This window comes from Salvelinus alpinus, chromosome 13 (assembly GCF_045679555.1).
Source record: "Salvelinus alpinus chromosome 13, SLU_Salpinus.1, whole genome shotgun sequence".
Taxonomy (NCBI): Eukaryota; Metazoa; Chordata; class Actinopteri; order Salmoniformes; family Salmonidae; genus Salvelinus; species Salvelinus alpinus.
Window position 1 is genome coordinate 18,535,553 of NC_092098.1, and position 21,559 is coordinate 18,557,111.

Below are 21,559 nucleotides of genomic sequence, written 5' to 3' on the forward strand. Positions count from 1 at the left end.
GAGTGGCCCAGTCAGAGTCCTGACCTCAACCCGATTGAGATGCTGTGGCATGACCTCAAGAGAGCAGTTCACACCAGACATCCCAAAAATATTGCTGAACTGAAACAGTTTTGTGAAGAGGAAATGTCCAAAATGTACTTTTCCCACCCTACACTGTGAATGTTTACACGGTGTGTTCAATAAAGACCTGAACACGTATAATTGTTTGTGTGTTGTTAGTTTAAGCAGACTGTGTTTGTCTATTGTTGTGACCTAGATGAAGATCAGATCAAATTTTATGACAAATTTACACAGAAATCCAGGTATTTCCAAAGGGTTCACATACTTTTTTTGCTTCTGTAGGTATTCAGACCCTTTGCTATGAGACTCGAAATTGAGCTCATGTGCATCCTGTTTTCATTGATCATCCTTGAAATGTTTCTACAACATGATTGGAGTCAACTGTGGTAAATTCAATTGATTGGAAATTATTTGGATAGGCACACACCTGTCTATATAAGGTCTCACAGTTGACCGTGCATGTCAGAACAAAAACCAAGCCATGAGGTCAAAGGAATTATCCGTAGAGCTCTGAGACTGGATTATGTCTAGGAACAGACCTGGGGAAGAACACAGTAGCAGAGGTTTGGAACAACCAAGAAAAAGCTGGCCACCTGGCCAAACTGAGCAATCGGGGGAGAAGGGCCTTTGTCAGCGAGGTGACCAAGAACCCGATGGTGACTGACAGAGCTCCAGAGTTCCTCTGTGGAGATGGGAGAACCTTCCAGAAGGACAACCATCTCTGCAGCACTCCACCAATCAGGCCTTTATAGAAGAATGGCCAGACGGAAGCCACTCCTCAGTAAAAGGCACATGACAGCCCGCTTGGAGTTTGCCAAAAGGCACCTAAAGGATTCTCAGACCATGAGAAACAAGATTATCTGGTCTCATGAAACCAAGAATGAACTTTTTGGCCTGAATGCCAAGCGTCACATCTGGAGGAAACCTGGCACCATCCCTACGGTGAAGCATGGTGGAGGCAGCATCATTCTGTGGGAAGGTTTTTCAGGGGCAGGGGCAGGGACTGGAAGGCTTTGGGACAAGTCTTTGAATATAGTAGAGTGGCCCAGCCAGAGCCCGGACTTAATCCAGATCAAACATCTCTGGAGAGATGTGAAAATAGCTGTGCAGCAACGCTCCCCATCCAACCTTAAAGAGCTTGAGAGGATCTGCAGTGAAGAATGTGAGAAACATCAAAATACAGGTGTGCCAAGCTTGTATCGTCATACCCAAGAAGACTCGAGGCTGTAATCGCTGACAAAGGTCCTTCAACAACGTACAGAGTAAAGGGTCTGAATAGTTATGTAAATGTCATATTTCCGGCAAAAAAAATGGAAGAAATAAAATCGCTAAAACAGTTTTTCTTTTGTCATTATGGGGTATTGTGTGTAGATTGAGGGGGAGGGGGGGACATTTTAATCAATTTTACAATCAGACTGTAACCTATCAAAATGTGGAAAAAGTCAAGGGGTCTGAATACTTTCCGAAGGCATTGTATATAGATCCCGAGTAATTTCATGTCATATTTAATTTCTATATGGATGGGAGTTTTAGAAAGCTCATCAGCCATTCAAACTCCTTCTGTTTTTACCATAGCCAACTACTTAACAATACCCCTAGTAGGATAATGAAACTGTATTTCTCAACATGCTCACAACATGCCATTGGATTAAAATGAAACAAATTGTGGTTTGCAAACAAATAAATGTGCATGTCAAGTTATGGTAAAATGCTCTCATGATATTTCACAAAAGACTCACGAAAAACCTAGATTTTGCATGAATGACTCAGGGGTGAAAGATGTGTTAAACTCCAATGAATACACAATCAAATGTTCTGAACATAACATAGGGGGCATTACAAGTTTTATCAGTTTAGAGTAGTGATTGGACGATTGATACCAGAACTCCGACGCTTGTATCAAAGTAACAATACCACGTGATGATGACGTTTGAAGCTTCGAACGTCACACTACTGATTTATTACTAGTTTCGAAGCATATACCATTGACGGATCATTTCAAAGTAACATTACCACATGATCAATGGCGTCTGAAGCTTCGGTTGATCACATGCTTTTTCGAAACTGTTGTTGCAAAATGCGAGATCCCACTGATTTCGCCGTGGTGCTTTCTTTGATACAAAGTTGCTTTCAAACACCAACCTCTACTGGACACCTTATTTACCAATTTACTTAGATGTTTTTCAGTTTATAGCACCTAAACGATAGCTCAGCAGGTAGGGATGGAGATTTGGGATAAGACACCAGCATAGGCACAAGATTGAATCTTGGCTATAGTTTAAAAATTATTTACTGTGAACCCATCTTCCCACTGTTGTTCAAATAATTAGTTTTATTTAGTGTAGCCTATGATCATCTTTTGTCTTCAGCATCCTAAATAATACCACGGATGCACAGTTTTAGAAAACATAGCGTACCTGGAGGCAAATAGGGGAAGTAGAATGTGGGATGCAAACCCCATATTCTAACTAAATTTAGTTTACCAACACTCACACCCATCCATTGCGCCACAAAGTTTTGATAGATGCAATGGGAAAACAAGTCTATATAAACATTTAAAAAACGCTAATTTATTCCTGTTCAGCAGATGTCAATAATGTGTTAAAAGATCAGTGTAATAAAAAAAAATGGCACCACAATTTGGTGAAAGCCCCAAAAGGGTTTAGAAAGCCTTGGTTTCCCATCACTAGTTTCCAGTTTTTAAAGGTCCAATGCAGACGTTTTTATCTCAATATCAAATCCTTTCCGGGTAACAATTAAGTACATTACTGTGATTGATTTAAATTCAAATGGTAAAAATAAATTACAAAATCTGGGAGTGGTCTAAGTGGGGAGGGAAAAACTGAAATCTAGCTGTTATTGGCAAAGAGATTTGGAACACTCTTTCTTATTGGTCTATTAACGAATTTACCACCTGGTGATGTCACCAGGAAGGCCAAAACTCCATCCCACCAAAACAGGCTGAAATTTCAGCCGGTCTTTTCAAACAGCTCTTACACTAAAAGGGCATTATCATTATTTTCACAATTTCACAACCTCATAGTGTGGAAATATACTGTACATATAACACAGGAATATCACGTTATTGACTGCACTGGGCCTTCAAGAGTTTTGAAAATACGCCACTTACATCTAAAAAATGCACCAAAGTAAGCACAGAAGGAACACAAGCAGTTAAGTTATTTGAAGACTTACAGCTAGGTAGCTGCCATAGTTGTTAATAGGAGTTGATGGTCAGGATGCTTCAAAACATCACAGCACATGCTTTCACATCATCAAGCTCTCAGAGTGCAAATCTATTCACTCTATGACAGAAGCTTAAGCAATTTTCACCATGATGTGGTATGTCCTACTGTGCAGAGATACTCAACTTTCAATTGAAACCAATAGAGATGTTTCTCAGGCCAGGGACAACAGAGCTAGGAGGGGTGAGTAAGTAATGTGTGTGTGTGATTCAGTACCTGAGCATGCCCTTGTGTTCCTCATGCCACACCTGGATTCTCTCCTCCCACTGCTCCTTATTGAGCTTGTGTTGGTCCAAGACCCTAAAAACACAAAGACAAAATTATATGACACCATAAAAACATGAGAGTACGAAGGTGCAATCAAAAGGTGTTATGTAGACTCTAGAGATGGTGGAGGCCTCACCTCTGAGGCAGCAGTTTTTCACTGGACAGGTATCCTGGCAAGTGAATCTCCTTGTTGTAATCGGCGTACTTGGCCTGCACGGCGTAGGAGGCCAGCAGCACAGCCGTCTCCGGGGGGCAGTAGATGTCATCGTTGAGGATCCCTTCCTTTACTTGCAGGAAGAACAGCCTCTGGGTGGCCTCCTGGATCAGCTCCTCTGACACATCCTCAGGGAAGAACTTGGCCCGGAACTTGAACAGCAGTGGGCTCTCCTTCCTTACATCCTGGGCTGTCACCTAGGGCCAGGGGTCAAAGATGAGTGGAGGCGCCAGGAGCAGTTTCTCTTTTACTTAAGGTGGCACGGAAGCCTTGTTCACTATATCCTTGTTTAAATGGAGGCGCTCACCTTCTTATTGAGCTTGAGCCATGTCGAGAAACCCTTTGTATCCTGGTACTGCAGACCAAAGAACCACACCTCCCGCAGTCCGATTGTCTTCACAACCTTAGGGCACACAATTGTTTTTAAATGTAACCCAACTCTTAACAGGGGTTAACTGTGTTAAATTGTTTGTGAAAACAGTGTTACATGACATTCTTGTTTCAGGTCAGGTTTTAACTTAGGTAATGGTGCATGATGGTTGAGTCATTCATTTATAAGAATCTGAAGATTTAATCCTCTCAAGTTTAGTCTTTCTATACAGTTATATCAAATTATACTGAGGAAATGAATACAGAAACATCTTAGCTTAGTACTTAGATATTCAACTTAGCTACCTCAGTACAAAGTCGCTACAGATAAGGTAGTCAAGCGCAGGAGAGCAGAGATGTCAAAGTAGCGTCTTTAATAGGCAAGTCCAAATTGTGTCAGGTACAATACCAATAAACAGCCAAGACATAGGAACACACAGTCACTCACGGAAGGAGAAAAAACAATGCTCCTTACTTTCCTACAACACTGTGCACACGTGAATAAACTGAGGAAAACCTCAACGAGCAACATGAAAATAATCCTGCACAAACCTAAGTGGGAAACAGGAGTAAATATACACACAGAAATTAAAGCAAATGAAAACCAGGTGTGAATGAACCAAAGACAAAACAAACGGAAAAAGAAAAATGGATCGGTGATGACTAGTAGGCCGGCGACGCCGACCGCCGAGCACCGCCTGAACAAGGAGAGGAATCTTTATCTTTAAAATGAATAACGTGCTTGATTTAATTTTCAGATTAAAAAAAATACAGAATCAAATACCCATTTCAAAGCTAAACCTATCGACAATGCTAAAATAGTAAGCTAACTGCTTGAATTTTTAAACACACTGAACTCATTCACAAAATTGGATATAAATGAATAAATGCTGGCCTGAGGGATAATGCAGTTGCCAGCCATTTCCTAAGAGTAATTGCTTGGACCTACGTGGTGAACAACAGTTTAAGCTCAACATAACTTAACTCCTCATGTTCTACCCTAAACATTGGTACTCTTTTTTTGTTATATCAGTAGATCATCTCTCTCTCACACTCACACACAAACAAACAGAAGATTTGGATCCATTAGGCTAACTAGTGAAAGGCACCCATTGTATGTATTATCAAAACTAGATTGAAATAAGAATTGAGTCACACGTTAAACTTTGTGCTCCAGCATTTCTGCCCACTACAGCTCACTGTCTGATAGACCGAGTAAAAATACAGTGGAAACTCTTATCTAATGGCTGTGGAGATACAGATATGTCAGGACAGCAAAGTCCACACTTCATATAAAAATCTATCATAATAAATGTAAGAGAAACAAAAAATCTATGTGATTATAAGCATGAAGTGAAATAGGGATGACACGACAGCCATAATAACATTGGTGATGGATGCCTTGGGGGTGATTCAAGAGTCTGGCACTTTTGCTAAAACAATACAGACATTCTCTGAGGCCAGGCTGGCCTGCCATACAGCCATGACATATTTCTGTCTGAGAGAGCCACTGTAAAACTGGTGGGAACAAAACCTCTCCTCTCCTCACACAAACAGGCATGGCAGAAAAGTTTGAGACGGTTAGGGACTGATAACCACTCATGCATTAAATTCCTTGGAGAAAGGAAAGGGGGATACCTAGTCAGTTGTACAACTGAATGCCTTCAAGAAACATCTGCTGTGTTTACATTGGCTGTGTCAGCAGCCTGGTAGGGGTGTTTCCCATTAAGAAGACAATGTTTATACACACCACCACTGCCTGCACATCACACCATCACCAAACCTCAGTCAAGGCAGTTTAGAATCACGATGTACAATATATATATATACTAAAGTATGTGGACACCCCTTCAAATTATTGGATTTGGCTATTTCAGCCACATCCGTTGCTGGAAGGTTTATAAAATTGAGCACAACGCCATGCAATCTCCATAGACAACCATTGGCAGAAGAATGGCCTTACTGAAGAGCTTAGTGACTTTCAACGTGGCACCATCATAGGATGCCACCTTTCCAACTGGTCAGTTCGTCAAATTTCTGCCCTGGTCAACTGTAAGTGCTGTTATTGTAAAGTGGAAACGTCTAGGAGAAACAATGGCTCAGCTGCAAAGTGGTAGGCCATACAAGCTCACAGAACGGGACCACTGAGTGCTGAAGCACGTAAAAATCATCTGTCCTCAGTTGCAACACTCACTATGTTCGTGGGCAATGAATAATTAATTAGATCATATCCACCCCTCAACCAGTATTCTACAAGAGAACAGACACAAGGGACAACAGGCACACCGGTCTCTACTAGAGGTCGACCGATTAATCGGAATGGCCGATTTCAAGTTTTCATAACAATCGGAAATCGGTCATTTTGGACGCCGATTTTTTTTTATTTTTAAATTACATCTTTATTTAACTAGGCAAGTCAGTTAAGAACACATTCTTATTTTCAACGACGGCCTAGGAACGGTGGGTTAACTGCCTTGTTCAGAGGTAGAACGACAGATGTTTACCTTGTCAGCTCAGGGATTCAATCTTGCAACATTACGGTTAACTAGTCCAACGCTCTAACCACCTGCCTCACGAGGAAGCCCGCCTGTTATGCGAATGCAGTAAGAAGCCAAGGTAAGTTGCTAGCTAGCATTAAACTTATCTTATAAAAAACAATCAATCAATCAATCATAATCACTAGTTATAACTACACATGGTTGATGATATTACTAGTTTATCTAGAGTGTCCTGTGTTGCATATAATCGATGCAGTGCGCATTCGCGAAAAAGGACTGTCGTTGCTCCAACGTGTACCTAACCATAAACATCAATGCCTTTCTTAAAATCAATACACATAAGTATATATTTTTAAACCTGCATATTTAGCTAAAATAAATCCAGGTTAGCAGGAAATATTAACCAGGTGAAATTGTGTCACTTCTTGCGTTCATTGCACGCAGAGTCAGAGTATATGCAACAGTTTGGGCCGCCTGGCTCATTGCGAACTAATTTGCCAGAATTTTACGTAATTATGACATAACATTGAAGGTTGTGCAATGTAACAGGAATATTTAGACTTATGGATGCCACCGGTTAGATAAAATACGTAACGGTTCCGTATTTCACTGAAATAAACGTTTTGTTTTCGAGATGATAGTTTCTGGATTTGACCATATTAATGACCTAAGGCTCGTATTTCTGTGTGTTATTATGTTATAATTAAGTCTATGATTTGATAGAGCAGTCTGACTGAGCGATGGTAGGCACCAGCATGCTCGTAAGCATTCATTCAAACAGCACTTTCGTGCGTTTTGCCAGCAGCTCTTCGCTGTGCTTCAAGCATTGCGCTGTTTATGACTTCAAGCCTATCAACTCCCGAGATTAGGCTGGTGTAACCGATGTGAAATGGCTAGCTAGTTAGCGGGGTGCGCGCTAATAGCGTTTCAAACGTCACTCGCTCTGAGACTTGGAGTAGTTGTTCCCCTTGCTCTGCATGGGTAACGCTGCTTCGAGGGTGGCTGTTGTCGATGTGTTCCTGGTTCGAGCCCAGGTAGCGGCGAGGAGAGGGATGGAAGCTATACTGTTACACTGGCAATACTAAAGTGCCTATAAGAACATCCAATAGTCAAAGGTATATGAAATACAAATCGTATAGAGAGAAATAGTCCTATAATTCCTATAATAACTACAACCTAAAACTTCTTACCTGGGAATATTGAAGACTCATGTTAAAAGGAACCACCAGCTTTCATATGTTCTCATGTTCTGAGCAAGGAACTTAAACGTTAGCTTTCTTACATGGCACATATTGCACTTTTACTTTCTTCTCCAACACTTTGTTTTTGCATTACTTAAACCAAATTGAACATGTTTCATTATTTATTTGAGGCTAAATAGATTTTATTGATGTATTATATTAAGTTAAATTAAGTGTTCATTCAGTATTGTTGTAATTGTCATTATTACAAATAAATAAATAAAAAATTGGCCGATTTATCGGCATCGGCTTTTTTTGGTCCTCCAATAATCGGTATCGGCGTTGAAAAATCATAATCGGTCGACCTCTAGTCTCTACATTGCAGATGAGCTGAAGGCAGTCATCAATGACCATGGACCACAGAAGGTATTTTAACTGGTGACAGACAACGATGCGAACATGAAGGCTGCTTGGTCTAAAGTGGAGGAGTCCTACCCTCACATCACGCCCATTGGCTGTGCTGCTCATGCATTGAATCTGCCCCTGAAAACTGAAACAATGGATATACTCTACAAGAGAGCCAAGGAAATGGTTAGGTATGTGAAGAGTCATCAAGTTATAGCAGCAATCTAACTCACCAAGCAAAGTGAGAAGAATAAGAGCACCACATTGAAGCTGCCCAGCAACACCCGTTGGGGTGGTGTTGTCATCATGTTTGACAGTCTCCTGGAGGGGAAGGAGTCTCTAAGAAATGGCCATATCACAGTCTGCCAATATGGACAGCCCCATCAAGAGGATCTTCCTGGATTATGTATTTTGGGAGAGAGTGGTAAGCAGCCTGAAACTCCTGAAACATATAGCAGTAGCCATTGCATGGATTGAGGGAGACAATGCCATCCTGTCTGGTGTTCAGAATCTGCTTGCAGATGTAAGAGAAGAAATCCGTAGTGCCCTGCCCACTGTTGCTCCAAGCAGAGGAAACTGCAGTTCTGAAATACATCAAAAAGCGTGAAGACTTCTGCCTGAAGCCCATACACGCCGGAGCATACATGTTGGACCCCAAGTATGCTGGCAAGAGCATCCTGTCTGGTGCAGAAATCAACAAGGCCTATGGTGTCATCACTACTGTGTCTCGCCACCTTGACCTGGATGAGGGCACGGTTCTTGGCATTCTGGAGAAGTACACTTCCAAGCAAGGGCTTTGTGATGGAGATGCAATATGGCAGTCGTGCTATCTCATCTGCCACCTGGTGGAAGTGACTTTGTGGATCTGAGGCTCTTTACCCTGTTGCCTCCATTCATCCTCCAAATCCCACCAACATCAGCTGCCTCAGAGCGCAACTGGTCCTTGTTTGGGAACACACAACAAGCTGACCAATACAAGGGCTGAAAAATTGGTGGCCATCCGGGCGAATTTGAGGCTTTTTGAGCCTGATAACGAGCCATCCTCAACAGGGTTGGAAAGTGACAGTGAACATGAGGCCTCAGAGTCTGATGTTCAAGAGGTGAACATTGAAGAGGTCCAGGGAGAAGACATGAGAGGAAGACAACCAAAGCTTTAGTTTCTAGACTATCATTTTACAGATGTATGTTGAAAACGTTTTTGGGAGATACAATGGATCATTGGGGATCATTCAATATTCTCTTTCTTTTGTTGTTCAGTGAAATCATCCCATGTGAAGAGTCAACTCACTTAATTAAAGTTTAATTCGTAACTAAAATGTTTTTTAAATTATTTCTATTGGAAGGATTTCATCATTTGCAATTATGTCTACTTATGATAAGGTAAAAGGTTTATGTTTCTGTCTCTATATGATATGATAAATATATCCAATGCAAAAAACATCTACATTTAAATGGTACTGATATTCATTTGCATTTATTTCTGTTAATTCCCATATATTCCAGTTACTTCCCATATATTCCCGTTAATTCCCACGGAAAGTTTCCACCTCTGAATATTCCCCAAAATGTACAACCCTAGGTGTGACACTAATTCTCGTGGCTGAATGGAAGCAAGTCCCTGCAGCAATGTTCCAACATCTAGTGGAAAGCCTTCCCAAAAGAGTGGAGGCTGTTATAGCTGCAACGGGTGTACTGTATTGTAAAATAAGAATTTGTTCTTAACTGACTTGCCAAGTTAAAGGTTAAATAAAAAATACAAATAAATAAAATAGGGGACCATATTAATGCCCATGATTTTGGAATGAGATGTTCGACGAGCAGGTGTCCACATACTTTTGGTCATGTAGTGTATTTCTAATGGTGTAATTTCAATGAGAGAGCACATGTTCACCAGGGGAAATTACTCTGCCCACTTGGAAAGCAAGTGCAAATGAAAAGTTAACAGGACAAAGCGTGCCTTTATTGTCTTGGAAATGGAGTTCCTTTGTGCTGCCAGTGGATTCTATGACTAACATTCTGTCTGCAGCTGAAATAGAGACTAGAGCCTACGCCATAGAGCACAGCTTGACTCAATGAAAGGAACAGTGAGAGGGTGAGAGTTCCTCTTAAAATAGACCCTCCACTCCAGTCCCACAACTGGGCTTCCATTCCCCTGCTTGCAATTTACACTGATTGGCAATGAATGAAAGCACAGCAATAACATGTAATTTGCCTTGTTTCAGTAGAGCAAGCAATGTTCTTACCTGATCGAAGAGTTGCTTTCCCGTTGTGTTGGCCTGGATGGCAAACTCCAACTCTGCATCCATGGTGGTAACTCGCACACTAATCTGTTGAGGAAACCAAAATAATAGAGTTAGTACGCTATGACTGACAACCAATGAATTCCGTCAAAATAAATGTTACTTTTTACATGTGATGGTATAACTGATTTACAACAAATGTGCTTATAAATTTGATGCCTCCGATTGAGAATTTGAGATTGATTTGAGAATCAATCTACATTATAGAGACTGTTATAGAGTTCCTTACAGTGATTTATGCAAATACAAAAGTAATGTTTTGATTGATCAATGGGGAATAGGCCTTATAGGCATTAGAATGAACCATCATCTGCCTATGACCCCAGGCATTAGGGTTTTCACAGCAGGTCAGGAGTGAACCTACATGACAATACAGGGCCAGGAAAATAAGCACACTAACTTCGCAAAAACTATTTTTGATTAAACATTTTGTCAGAGTAACTTATAACATCTCTTGAAAGATTTTGAGTTATAGCAGGGTGGATACACATAGTTTCAGAATAAATGGTGTCCAAAATATCACAGTGGAACAGATTAATGAGCAGGCAGCTAATGCATCATAGTACATCAGTTAGGTTCCAAATACTACTTCGACGGCGGTAACCAAAAGCCATAATACAACCATAATACATAATACAGATATCCCTCTAGTGGTGTGGGGACTGTGCTTTGGCAAAGTGGGTGGGGTTATATCCTGCCTGTTTGGCACTGTCCGGGTGTATCGTCGGATGGTCATCTATGAACATTTGAACATCTTGGCCATGTTCTGTTATAATCTCCACCCGGCACAGCCAGAAGAGGACTGGCCACCCCTCATAGCCTGGTTCCTCTCTAGGTTTCTTCCTAGGTTCTGGCCTTTCTAGGGAGTTTTTCCTAGCCATGGTGCTTCTACACCTGCATTGCTTGCTGTTTGGGGTTTTAGGCTGGGTTTCTGTACAGCACTTTGAGATATCAGCTGATGTAAGAAGGGCTTTATAAATTGATTTGATTTGATACAACGATTTAGGCTGATATTCAACCACAACTTTTATCAAAGCAGCGTGAAACATTTTTGTCTTAATTCGAGATACTTTTTGCATGTTCATACTATTCCATTAAATACTACTTGCATGTTAATTTACACTCCCTTACTCACTAGAGAGGGGAGGGTGGGGCAGACAATAACAATGTTTCAAAGGTATGGGAGAGAGGCGATTGCACAAGGGGACAAAAATTATTGATCAGCCTCAAACCCCCCAAAAATGTTATAATAATAATGTCAGGAAACCTACTGATGGAGGTATTATCAGCTTATATTAGAAAAAGAGGCACACTGACTCCACAGAAACCAAAGGGAAAATATATCAGTCTTTTCTCTTAATGATGCATTAAAACTTGTTCACTAACAGAAATTTGATAACAGAACACTGAACAGAATTTATTGGGAGAAGATTTTACACAGAAGTAAAAACAATCTCTATATAGCTACTATACTGGCACTGTGTCAAATGAAAGAGTTGAGCCACTGAGTATACCTCTCTGAATGAGTAGCTGCAGCAGAAAAACGTTTTTGGTTTTAGCATACTAAGGGGACATGTTTTCCCCCAGCTCTCTTTCTCTACTAAGCTGCTCCACTACAGGAAGTAACCACATCCTCTGGTAGCTGGGCCTCGCAAGGCGAGGGCGAGCCACCCAACATGCGGCTCACTGAGACTGCATCCTGTAATTCATCACATTTCTGCTTGCCTGCCTGCCTCTCAGAGATCACTTGATTGATGTGATTACACCAACACAATTTCTCTTTTAGATTTTTTAACACCCACACACACGTACATGCATGCAAAGAGGATAGCTCTCTATCTCACGGTTTTGCTCTCATTCGACATTTACTGTAGGCTAATATGTGATTATGATAAAACGTTGCTCTAATACCTGTGCAGTAACACAGTAATAATATGAACATTTTTGTAACAGCAAGCTCTACCATTTTTGAAATTACACAAGTGTTATAAGGAATAGTAGCCTATTTAAAGACTTGGTTTTTACCTCTGGAATGTTGAAACACATGATGAAAGACTATCTACAGATTCATATAAATGAGCAAAGTAGCTGGTCATGTACAGAAAAACACTTGCATATACTAGCTTTGGGTTATTCAACACATATACTAATACTGGGTTATCTTAATCATGATACCAAAACTGGAATTTAAAAAAATTAACAAATTGATTGAAGAATGATTCATATAACAGCAGGCATACAAAACCTGATGAGTTAGCCATCATCACCTCAGTCCAGACAACTAGTGCATTTGGAAAGTATGCAGAAACTTTGACTTTTTCAAAATGTTGTTACGTTACAGCCTTATTCAAAAATGTATTTAAAAAAAAATCCTCATCAATCTACATACAATACCGCATAATGATGCAACACCCCAAAGCAAAGCAAAGCAAAATACCAGTCTTTTTTTTTGTTGCAAATATATATAAAAAACAGAAATCATCAAAACTATGAAATAACACATATGGAATCATGTAGTAACCAAAAAAGTGTTAGATAAATCAAAATATATTTTAGATTTTTCAAAGTTGCCACCCTTTGCCTTGATGACAGCTTTATACACACTTGGCATTCTCTCAACCAACTTTTTTTTAACCTTTATTTATCTAGGCAAGTCAGTTAAATTAAGAACAAATTCTTATTTACAATGACGGCCTACCCCGGCCAAACCCAGACGACGCAGGGCCAATTTTGCACCGCCCTACGGGACTCCCAATCACGGCCGGATGTGATACAGCCTGGAATCCCAACCAGGGACTGTAGTGACGCCTCTTGCACTGAGATGGAGTGCCTTAGACCGCTGCGCCACTCAGGAACACTGAGGTTCATGAGGTAGTCACCTGGAATGCATTTCAATTAACAGATGTGCCTTGTTAAAAGTTAATTTGTGGAATTTCTTTCCTTCTTTAATGCTTTTGAGCCAATCAGTCGTGTTGTGATAAGGTAGGGGTGATATACAGAAGATAACCCTATTTGGTAAAAGACCAAGTCCATATTAAGGCAAGAACAGCTCAAATAAGCAAAGAGAAACGACAGTCCATCATTACTTTAAGATATGAATGTCAGTCAATACGGAACATTTCAAGAACTTTGAACGTTTTTTCAAGTGCAGTCGCAAAAACCATCAAGCCCTATGATGAAACTGGCTGTCATGAGGACAGCCACAAGAAAGGAAGACCCAGAGTTACTTCTGCTGCAGAGGATAAGTTCATTAGAGTTACCAGCCTCAGATTGCAGCCCAAATAAATGCTTCACAGAGTTCAAGTAACAGACACATCTCAACATTAACTGTTCAGAGGAGGCTGCGTGAATCAGGCCTTCAAGGTCGAATTGCTGCAAAGAAACCACTACTAAACAACACCAAAAAGAAGAAGAGACTTGCTTGAGCCAAGAAACACGAGCCATGGACATTAGACCGGTGGAAATCTGTCCTGTGGTCCAAATGTTTTATTTTTGGTTCCAACCGCCGTGTCTTTGTGAGACACAGAGTAGTGTGGTGTGGTTCCCACGTGAAGCATGGAGGAGGTGGTTTGATGGTGTGGGGTGCTTTGCTGGTGACACTGTCTGTGATTTATTTAGAATTCAAGGCCCACTTAACCAGCATGGCTACAACAGCATTCTGCAGTGATACACCATCCCACCTGGTTTGCGCATAGTGGGACTATCATTTGTTTTTCAACAGGACAATGACCCAAAACACACCTCCAGGCTGTGTAAGGGCTATTTGACCAAGAAGGAGAGTGATGGAGTGCTGCATCAGATGACCTGGCCTCCACAATCACCCAACCTCAACTCAATTGAGATGGTTTGGGATGAGTTGGACCGCAGAGTGAAGGAAAAGCAGCCAACAAGTGTTCAGCATATGTGGGAACTCCTTCAAGACTGTTGGAAAAGCATTCCTCGTGAAGCTGGTTGAGAGAATGCCAAGAGTGTGTAAAGCTGTCATCAAGGCAAAGGATGGCTACTTTGAAGAATCTCAAAAATAAATATATTTTGATTTGTTTAACACTAGTGTTGGTTAATGAATGATTCCATTTGTGTTATTTCATAGTTTTGATGTCTTCAATATCATTCTATTGTAGAAAATAGTATGAATAAAGAAAAACCCTTGAATGAGTAGGTGTGTCCAAACTTTTGACTGGTACTGTAAGTATTCAGACCCTTTACTCAGTCCTTTGTAGCACCTTTGACAGCAATTACAGCCTCACGTCTTCTTGGGTATGACACTACAAACTTGGCACACCTGTATTTTTGGAGTTCCTCCCATTATTCTCTGCAGATCCTCTCAAGCTATGTCAGGTTGGATGGGGAGCGTCGCAGCACAGCTATTTTAAGGTCTCTACCGAGATTTTCGATCGGTTTCAAATCCAGGCTTTGGCTGGGCCACTCAAGGACATTCAGAGACTTGTCCCGAAGCCACTCCTGCGTTGTCTTGGATGTGTGCTTAGGGTCATTGTCCTGTTGGAAGGGGAACCTTTGCCACAGTCTGAGGTCCTGAGCAAGTTTTCATCAAGGATCTCTCTGTACTTTGCCCCGTTGATCTTCCCTCGATTCTGACTAGTCTCCCAGTCACTGCCGCTGAAAAACATCCCCACAGCGTGATGCTGCCACCACCATGCTTCACCGTAGGGATGGTGCCAGGTTCTCTAGATGTGACGCTTGGCATTCAGGCCAAAGAGTTCATTCTTGGTTCTCATGGTCTGAGAATCCTTTGGGTGCCTTTTGGCAAACTCCAAGCAGGCTGTCATGTGCTTTTTACTGAGGAGTGGCTTCGGTCTGGCCACTCTACCATGAAGGCCTGATTGGTGGAGTGCTGCAGAGATGGTTGTCATTCTGGAAGGTTCTCCCATCTCCTCAGAGGAACTCTGGAGCTCTGTCAGAGTGACCATCAGGTTCTTGGTCACCTCCCTGACCAAGGCCCTTCTCCCCCGATTGCTCAGTTTGGCCGGGCGGCCAGCTCTAGGAAGAGTCTTGGTTGTTCCAAGCTTCTTCCATTTAAGAATGATGGAGGCCACTGTGTTCTTGGACCTTCAATGCTGTAGACATTTATTGATACCCCTTCCCCAAGATCTGTGCCTCGACACAATCGTCTCGGAGCTCTACAGACAATTCCTTCGACCTCATGGCTTGGTTTTTGGTCTGACATGCACTGTCAATTGTGGGACCTTATATAGACAGGTTGGTGCCTTTCCAAGTCATGACCAATCAATTGAATTTACCACAGGTGGACTCCAATCAAGTTGTAGAAACATCTCAAGGATGATCAATGGAAACAGGATGCACCGGAGCTCAATTTCGAGTCTCATAGCAAAGGGTCTAAATACGTACGTAAATAAGATATGTTTTTTATTTGTAATACATTAGCAAAAATGTCTAAAAACCTGTTTTTGCTTTGACATTATGGGGTATTGTGTGTAAATTGACAAGGATTTTTTTCTATCCACTTTAGAATAAGGCTGTAACGTAACAAAATGTGGAAAAAGTAAAGGGGTCTGAATACTTTCCGAATGCACTGTACATCATGGCCCAACACTCACAGCAGACTTATAGCCAGTATGCCCATAAAAGGAATGAAAAAAAAGTGTGTAAGTCTTATGTCTGTTTTATGATGTTTTATGGTATACAAGCTTTCTCCTGCTGTGTACCCTAAACATATTTCCTATGCTGTGAGAGTGATTAATACAGCTATATTGACAAGGCTCCATGTTCTCTTTCCTCTCAAAAAGGTAAATGCACAATCAGCCAGCCTGTATTTCAGTGTGTGTGGAGTGGACGGGGGGGTGACAGTACGCCTGAGCTGAGCCACAACAGCATGCCTTATTTTCCAGTTGTGTGGCTGATTAGGGCTGCGTTCTTTCCCCTCTGTGTCAGCAGGCCCCGATTCGCTGGTCAGGCCACTTGTCACCCTGCCACTTCCTATCATCACCGGCGGGCCGGTGGGACAGAGCAGGGAGCTGGAGAGAGTAAAGCTTTGGCTGGAATGAGGCCTGGCGGCGTCACACAGACAAGAGGGCTGTATAGTAGAGCTGTGACTGGGGCAAGGTCTGTAGGAGCAGGAACTAACTAGGACCCAGACACATTCAGCCATCTACAAGTGAATAGTACAAACCCTTGACATGGTTGGTTTTCAAACAAATACAACTCTACTTCAACAGTGCATATTTGAATTCCTTGTTTTTTTTAAATGTATGATTTAACAATATCTGGGACACATTTCTCATAAAGATTTTACCTAAGTTTGTAGGGCGAGAGATGAATAAAGCAACTGTGTATTTCTGACAAAGTCAGAGCCCAGTTTTCTATGGAGTGGTTAGCCTGATGATATTTCATAATTTCCTCTATCCATGTCTTGGCAACATGAACATAACATTTGCCAGTGAAATTAAGCTTTAAGTGCATTTGCAGAGCACTGGGAAATATTTCACCATGATTAAGATACAAGGCTATTCCATGAGTGACAACTTATATTTGTAAACAAGTTAGGGCCTATAACTATCTATTACCATAGCCATTTATTTTATGGTATAAACTATGAACTGAGTCACACCACAAATGTGAGTTGAATCTAACTTCAGTGATTCTTTGAACTTTGTTAATTGCCCTACAAGATCCAGTAAAACATTGAAAGTAGATTGCATGTAAGGCCTACATTGTGTCTCTGTCACTATGCTAAAAATGGATTTGCATTAATGATTTGATGAATCACCTAAATCATACACTATACTGTCTATTTTCCCAGCCAACCAAACAGACTGCTTAACATGACATAGCCTTACTGATTAGACATCATTTCATTGTGTAGTTCAGGCCAACAGGTTCTTGGCTGCCAGTCATTGTTAAGAAGTGACTTTTCTGGGTAAAAATAGTTCATCTCTCACATGAAAAGGGAACTAAGAATGTGCAGTTCTGCCCGGTAAGGGTGGGTCTCGCATGGCCAGAGTTCAAAAAACTTCTCACACACTATTATTAGAACAGCAGCAAAACATCACTCATCATAACAGGACCAAGGATACATGTTAATGTTTCCATTTTGCCCTTCGGAACATTCAATGCCTTTTCTGTCTTGTAAAGGGAGTTTGTTCATACTGAGCAGAAAACAAAGCTATAAAAAACCTTAGCTATAGACTGTATTTCAGTAAAGTATGCACACTTTATGACAGCAAATTATTATAAACTGGGACACCAATCACTAGAAGAAAAGAAAAAAGATTATTTCCAACATTTCGGAATGCCTCCTCCTTTAACTATCTCCTCGAGACATCTGTCTTTTTCAATTCGGCAAAGCCAAAAAGCCAAATATTTTACTGATATGATGATTGAAATACAAACAAATAAACATTGAAGGGGATTTTAAAAATCCTAAATATGTGGAAATCAGGAACTGATGGATAATCCCTATACAGTACTATGTGGTTAGATTCGTGGTAACATATACTTGTATCTGTTTTGGGGTGAATTTTAACCATTCACAAAGTAGAAGCTAAAAGCTCACTCTAATTCCACGAAATTCTGAGATTTAGGTTAGCCTCAAACTATTACCTCTCTTCTCCATAGAGCAAACATGTTCTAAACTACCACTAAAGTCAGTTTTACAGAATCACTACATTTTCAATATTGTAGATATTTTTCAGGTTGAACGTGTGAGTCTCTATTAGATTCAAGTTAGTTAAACTCACTGTACTATGACTTATCCTTTTTTCTAAACAGGTTCATGAATCACAGATAATGCCATCTCCTGTGTATTCAAACATCTTAAAAGCAACTACTTCAGCACATATTGACAAGGTCATTATCAGAATCATTATTGTTCACTTACTTAGTAATACTGCAGTGCTTTATGCTAACCAAGGGTGAGATCCTATGTAAAACACGAGGTTTGTTAGAAACAAAATTACACCTAAATCAACAACAACAAAAAACACAAAAAACAACAAAAGACAACTCACTGGTTGGTTTTCTGCAGCCAGGGAGACGTGTCAGACCTGCCACACAGTTACTCTCCATTTACGGGCTAAAGCCCCCAAAGGTTTGCATAATTTCTGCCTTTCACACACTCTACCGCCTGTGGCTTAGTTTATTACAAATTGTTAATCTCAACTCTGCTATGTGCATTTACAGAGCTGCTTAATCCCTTTCTTACATAGCACTGGTCTTTCCACTTCATTTGTTTCTGTTTCTTGTTGTTTGTGAAGAACTAACACTTTTCAGCTAACACAATTATACTCAAGCCAATATAGTAGTTCACTGCATGGACGGTAAGAAGTAGAAATGGCTGTTGATTAGAATATCATATTTCTGAAGGAAAGTAACCTCATAGAATACCAACACATTTCTTAGTGATGTGTAGAGTTATATAGTCTAAAGGTACATCAAAAGGAAAGTTAACCAGAGTGCAAGTAACGTTTTATTGATGAAAGGGTCTTATAATGTAATAAGAAGTTTAATTTTATGTAAAATAGCATATTATAACATATGTACTATAATATTATCTGGGTAATCTGTTAACGAGACAGGAGTCAATTTGGTTTCTGACATGGGGTGACCTATAGAAGTGCTTAAAAACATCAAGGGTCATTCCACATCAAAAAAGCACAAGAAAGAGGCTTGACGCCAACCATCTCAGATTGTGCTGAAATCGTTTCTGTAGTTAGAGAAAAAAATAAGATTAACATTTTATTTAAATATAATTTGATCTCTGAGAAATTAAGCTAATTGATTTGCACCTAGGGATGCACGGTATATCAGTGAACATATCGGAATCGGCCGATATTAGCTAAAAATGCCAACATCGGTATCGGCCGATGTCTAGTTTAACGCCCCGATGTGCAAAACCAATGTCAAAGCTGACGTGCATACCTATATAACGTAGGCACATGACGTAATGACGCCACGTAAAATGGTGCGCTATACGTGTAACACAGCATTCCTAAACTAGCCCACAATGTCTGCTGTGTGGATCGAGCAGTCATTTGAAAGAGTAACAAAATTTCAGCGAGACAACTCAAAGGCGAAACCCATTAAAGCCAAGATATTGCCCTTGACAATCAACCATTCTCTGTCGTGGGTGATGTTGGCTTTCGCTGACTGGTCGAGCACCGGTACACACTACCAAGTGAGCTATTTTTCAGATGTTGCCCTACCGGAGTTACACAGTAATAGCGTCACTGCTATTAGCTTCACGACATACACACTACGGAACGCCGTTTGGGTCTATGAGTGTCAAAAAAGATACTGTAGCACTGTCAAAGCAGTACAAAAAAGTCTGCAAACAAGCAAACACCGGCCACGATGTGTTTACAATACCCCGTTGGTAATAAAGAATAATTTGTTCAACCGCAACTTCTGAAGTAGCTAGCTTTAGCTTGGTACCTAGCTAGCACCAATACAACCAGCCTGAAAACAATGACCAGTAGAACCTGCAGTCATTTTCATTATTTTTAGCAATGATTTAGGAATCCTCGTGAGTAAGTATTAGCTAGGTTCCCACTTGATGTTCGCCTATTGAAGTTGAACTTCAGTTCATGAAAATAAATAGCTAGTCAGCAACTTAACTCTGTTGCCCAAAGCTAACGTTATAAGCAGCCAGCTAGCTTCATCTAGCTAGTGAGGCTCCACAGCACCAGGTTATGTGTTGTGAAGCTAGCCACAATAAGGATTAGGCACAACAGTGGAATTTGCGGTTTGCCTTCCAAGTAAAAGTATGTCATTGACAGTAATGCAAATGAATACAAATAGTAGAATTATGCCATACTTTTATTTTTAAGTCCACTATTGTGTCTAATCCTTATTGTGGCAAGCTTCACATAGATGGGTCCGACCACCATTAATCAAATAAGAACTGTCTTATAAACTAGGGTTATTTTAGATGATGACACCTAGCTAAATAGTTAGCTAGCTAACTATAGCTACTGAAACAGATGTTGCGTTATTTGACAAGCAAAGACCCAAATGGCATTCCATAGAATTCCTGGTTGAGAATGAAACAACTGAACTAGAGGTCGACCGATTAATCGGAATGGCCGATTAATTAGGTCCGATTTCAAGTTTTCATAAGAATCGGAAATCGGTATTTTTGGACACCGATTTGGCCTAATTATTATTATTATATTTTTTTGACACCTTTATTTATCCTTTATTTAACTAGGCAACTCAGTTAAGAACACATTCTTATTTTCAATGACGGCCTAGGAACGGTGGGTTAACTGCCTTGTTCAGGGGCAGAATGACAGATTTTTACCTTGTCAGCTCGGGGATTCAATCTTGCAACCTTACAGTTAACTGGTCCAACGCTCTAACCACCTGATTACATTGCACTCCACGAGGAGACTGCCTGTTACGTGAATGCAGTAAAAAGCAAAGGTAAGTTGCTAGCTAGCATTAAACTTATCTTATAAAAAACAATCAATCAATCATAATCACTAGTTAACTACACATGGTTGATGATATTACTGGTTTATCTAGCGTGTCCTGCGTTGCATATAATCGATGCGGTGCGTATTCGCGAAAAAGTACTGTCTTGCTCCAATGTGTACCTAACCATAAACATCAATGACTTTCTTAAAATCAATACACATAAGTATATATTTTTTAAACCTGCATATTTAGCTCAAAGAAATCCAGGTTAGCAGGCAATATTAACCAGGTGAAATTGTGTCACTTCTCTTGCGTTCATTGCACGCAGAGTCAGGGTATATGCAACAGTTTGGGCCGCCTAATTTGCCAGAATTTTACGTAATTATGACATAACATTGAAGGTTGTGCAATGTAACAGGAATATTTAGACTTATGGATGCCACCCGTTAGATAAAATACGGAACGGTTCCGTATTTCACTGAAAGAATAAACGTCTTGTTTTCAAGATTATAGTTTCCGGATTCGACCATATTAATGACCTAAGGCTCGTATTTCTGTGTGTTATTATGTTATAATTAAGTCTATGATTTGATAGAGCAGTCTGACTGAGCGATGGTAGGCACCAGCA

The 21,559-nt window shown here is 40.5% G+C and overlaps 1 protein-coding gene across 1 annotated transcript in view; it reads right to left on the minus strand.

The window, feature by feature from the left end:
* msna (moesin a) overlaps positions 1–21,559 on the minus strand; it is a 36,870-nt gene that overhangs the window by 10,134 nt on the left and 5,177 nt on the right. The window contains exons 2-5 of the mRNA XM_071338347.1: positions 10,483–10,566; positions 4,094–4,189; positions 3,709–3,983; positions 3,522–3,605 (exon numbers count right to left, since the gene is read on the minus strand). Coding sequence (XP_071194448.1) covers positions 3,522–3,605; positions 3,709–3,983; positions 4,094–4,189; positions 10,483–10,566 — 539 coding nt within the window. The remainder of the gene's footprint in view (positions 1–3,521; positions 3,606–3,708; positions 3,984–4,093; positions 4,190–10,482; positions 10,567–21,559) is intronic.